Source organism: Lagopus leucura, unplaced genomic scaffold (assembly GCF_019238085.1).
Source record: "Lagopus leucura isolate 7727_CA_CO unplaced genomic scaffold, USGS_WTPT01 36068-0_obj-0_obj, whole genome shotgun sequence".
Taxonomy (NCBI): Eukaryota; Metazoa; Chordata; class Aves; order Galliformes; family Phasianidae; genus Lagopus; species Lagopus leucura.
The window spans coordinates 1-3,525 of NW_024962508.1; the positions used below are offsets into that span (position 1 = coordinate 1).

At 51.1% G+C, this 3,525-nt stretch overlaps 1 protein-coding gene across 1 annotated transcript in view; it reads right to left on the reverse strand.

Moving 5' to 3' along the window:
* Nucleotides 1-156: 156 nt before the first annotated feature.
* LOC122190646 (T-box transcription factor TBX5-like) overlaps nt 157-3,525 on the reverse strand; it is an 8,203-nt gene continuing 4,834 nt past the window's right edge. The window contains exons 4-6 of the mRNA XM_042890715.1: nt 2,978-3,097; nt 2,250-2,397; nt 157-372 (exon numbers count right to left, since the gene is read on the reverse strand). Of these exons, the coding sequence (XP_042746649.1) occupies nt 157-372; nt 2,250-2,397; nt 2,978-3,097 (484 nt within the window). The remainder of the gene's footprint in view (nt 373-2,249; nt 2,398-2,977; nt 3,098-3,525) is intronic.

Below are 3,525 nucleotides of genomic sequence, written 5' to 3' on the forward strand. Positions count from 1 at the left end.
TTTGTGTGTACTGCCAGGAATAACAGAGGGGATGGGGACAGAACAGATCTAGACGGATGGGGAGGGGTGTGGGGAACATAAGGGAGCCAGTACTGTGGCAAGTGGGGAGGTGAGTGAGATGATGGTGGGGTGGGAAGGACCCGAAAAGAAACTGTGTCAGGAGGGAGTGAGGAAGAGGAGACACAGTTTGCTGGTGCGAAGGCCCGGCCAAGCTCTCACCTTGTGGTTTTGGTAGGATGTAACAGCGATGAAGGCGGTCTCTGGGAAGACATGGGTGCAGAAGGCTGTGTTCTTGGAGCCGAAGCCATTGTTCTCATCTGCCTTCACGATGTGGAGCCGGGGCTGGTACTTGTGCATGGAGTTCAGGATGATCTGGGCATGGGGAGAAAGAGAGGACAGACCATGGGAATGGAGGGGGCACAACTCCGCACATTCCCAACCCGTGCAACCTCCTCATGGAGAGAGGAGGCAGAGAGGGAACTGCTGTCCCTTCTCCAAAAGATTCTCCCACATCAGAGCTCCTCAGAAAGGATGGAGGAGGAAACACCTCTCCAGAGAAGCATTCCGCCACAGCCAAGGAGCCCATTAGGGCCCCTAACACATTTCCCAAAGCTGGAGGGGGCTCTCTTTCTCTTGCAGCACCCCTAGCAAGGGTACCTCAATCTTCCCAGCAATCCAGCAAAGCAAGGGATGAGAAGCAGAGGAATTCGTGTGTCCACCCCCCCCCACCATGTCACCCGCAGAGGATGGGGCAGGAGGGTGGTGGGGAGGGAAGCGCTGCGCTCAAGATAAAAAGCGGCCCCTGCTCCGTACCGGGTTAATCTCCGCGGACAGTGGCGGGGATGGGGACGGTGGGGGAGGGGGGGGACCCGCGCCGATAATGACCGGACCCTGGCGACAGCGAGACGCAGCGCGCCTCAACGCCAGACCCCGACCGCCTCGCCGCCTCCCCCTTCCCGGGGGTTTAGGCAAATTGCTTTGACATCCGGGAAAGCCGTAGACATCAACGGTGAACGATCTAATGGTTTTTAATTTCATTACCGCGACTCTAATTGAGAGGCTCCCGGTGCAGCTCCGCCTCTGAAGTCCCTATTGACCCAGCAGCCCGACTCTGCTTGCAGGGACTTCTCCCCAGAGCCGCCTGCTCGCAGCGGGAGATGCCTGGCCCCGGAACCCGTCCGGATCCCCCCCCAAAATCTCCCCCCTCCAAAACAAAATTACATTAAATAATAATAATAATAAGCGAAAGCAGCGCTTGCAAAGCGCCTTAATTCGGGTCCCAAAGGAAAAAAAATAAATAGTAAATAAATCAACCAACCAACCCTGATTTGGAGAGGGAAAGCGCGGCTCGGACAGCGATGCTCAGCGCTCAGGTGCGCTGCGGGCTCGGCTGGTTTCCTCCCACTCCCCGCCCCCACCGGACAGGGTTTAGGAACATGAGGTTTTCAGTGTTAAAAAGTGAAAACAGAAGGAAGAAGAAGGAAAAAAAGAAAAAAAAAAAAAAAAAGCTTGGGGAAAAAAAGTGAAACCGAAGTGTTGAAATGAGACTGGAGAAAAATGGGTTCTTGGAAAAGGTTGGTGGGATCTGGATTCATATACTCGCTTAAGTAATTATATATATTTTTATAGATATATATATTTATAATTCATAGACGCATATATACATTTGCTCAGAAAAACTCATGTCTTTGGAGACCTCCGAAGGTGGGCTGCTTCTGGCTGCAGAATTCACACAAGCTTTCACGGCCCCTTGGATCCAACAATGGTTGATGGTGCGATTTGGCTTTTACTTTTTTTCTTTTCAACCACGTGGTTGTAGGTCCTATTTCCTCCAATAATTATGCCTGATTGATTTTTACCCGTTAGCCAAATTCATGGAAGCTACGGGCAGATTTTAAGGCTTTCAGACCCCCTTCGGGTTAAAACCAGGTAGCTGAGGTGTCACTGAAGCCAGGCACTGCGGTCTGTAATCAATTCCCACGCAGTGCTGTGAAATAGATCTTTAAAACATGGGCTACGTATCCTTTTTTTTTGGGGGGGGAGGGGGGGTAGGAGGTCATCACTGGGGCTCATCCCGTCTTACCGGGGGGAAGATAATACCCCAATCAGATAATGGATTTAGACTACAGGTTCGGTGGCTCTGGGCAATGCGATGCCACTCGTAGGGACCCGATTGCGCGTGGGATCCCACGGTCGCTCTGTGAAGCACAAATCCGCGTCTCCCGGCCCTATCCCAGCACGGTACTCACATGTCCGAAGGGATCGAGGTGGTTGTTGGTGAGCTTCAGCTTCTGGAAGGAAACCAACTGCCTCATCCAATGGGCTCCGGTAGCGGGGGAGTCGGGGTGCACGTAGAGGCGGCCGGGCATGGCCGGCTCTGCCTTCCCAGTCACGGACCTGCGTGGGACAGAGGCGCTGAGCTCCCACCCGTGGGGTCCCCCCTCCTGCCCCCAGCACCGTGGTGCCCGGCGGTCTTCGGAAAAAAAAAAAAAAAAAAAAAAAAAAAAAAAAAAAAAAAAAAAAAAAAGACGTTTACGGACACACACAGTGCGCGGAGAATTAATGGAGATCTTTGGCACTTTTCCCGTCGAGGTGGCCGTTTCCCCATTTAACCCCATCCTTCCTCCTTCCTAATTGCGGACACCCAAACAAGGAGCAAAGAAAACACCGCGTATCCATCCTTCAGCATCTCCCCCGCCTGGAGAAGCTGCTGCCCGAAGGGTAATTAAACTATTGGCACCAGGATGGCCAACGATCTCACCGTTAAGCAGGATTACAGGCACTGTTCTCTAATTGCAACAGATTAGGCTCTCTCTTTTGTTTGTTTTCTTTTTGTGTTGTTCTCCAGAGGTGCGTCCCGACACCCTCAGGTACAGCCCAGCATCCAGCAGCAGCATCTCCCACCCTATGCTGCCCCGGGATCGGGCAGCCCGACAAGAATCAGCGCTCCCTTCCCTCCTCCCCCCCGAGTGCGTACCATTTATTATCTGCAAATTTGTATCTGTGGTCATCCGCTGGTACAATATCCATCAACAGTATGTACTTCGTTTTTGGATTGAGTCCAGTGACCTTCACTTTGTAACTGGGAAACATACGCCTATAAAAGAAAGAAGTGCGTAAATATAAAAGCGAAGAAGGGAAAGTTTCCCAAGGTGGATCTGTGCGTTGTGTGCGGTTTATCAGAAGTGGAGGGGCCCTGCAGCCAAGCGGGGGCACATCCTGTACGGGGGGGGACTGGAGGGGGACCTGGGGGGACAAGGGACTTGAAGAGGCAGAACCGTAGTTACGATCCCAGCGGGTTGGTTTCTTCACCTACCCCTCAATTCGCCTATTTATTATCATTTCTTTCACCAATGCTTCAATTTAAAAAATAATAAAATAAAATAAAATAAAAAATTAAACAAATCTGGCCGCGAGATCCCTTGGAAGCAACTGACTTTCCTGTTTGCCTAAACTGTTGGAAGAGCAGGGGAAATATGCCAAAAAAAAAAAAAAAAAAAAAAAAAAAAAAAAAAAAAAAAAAAA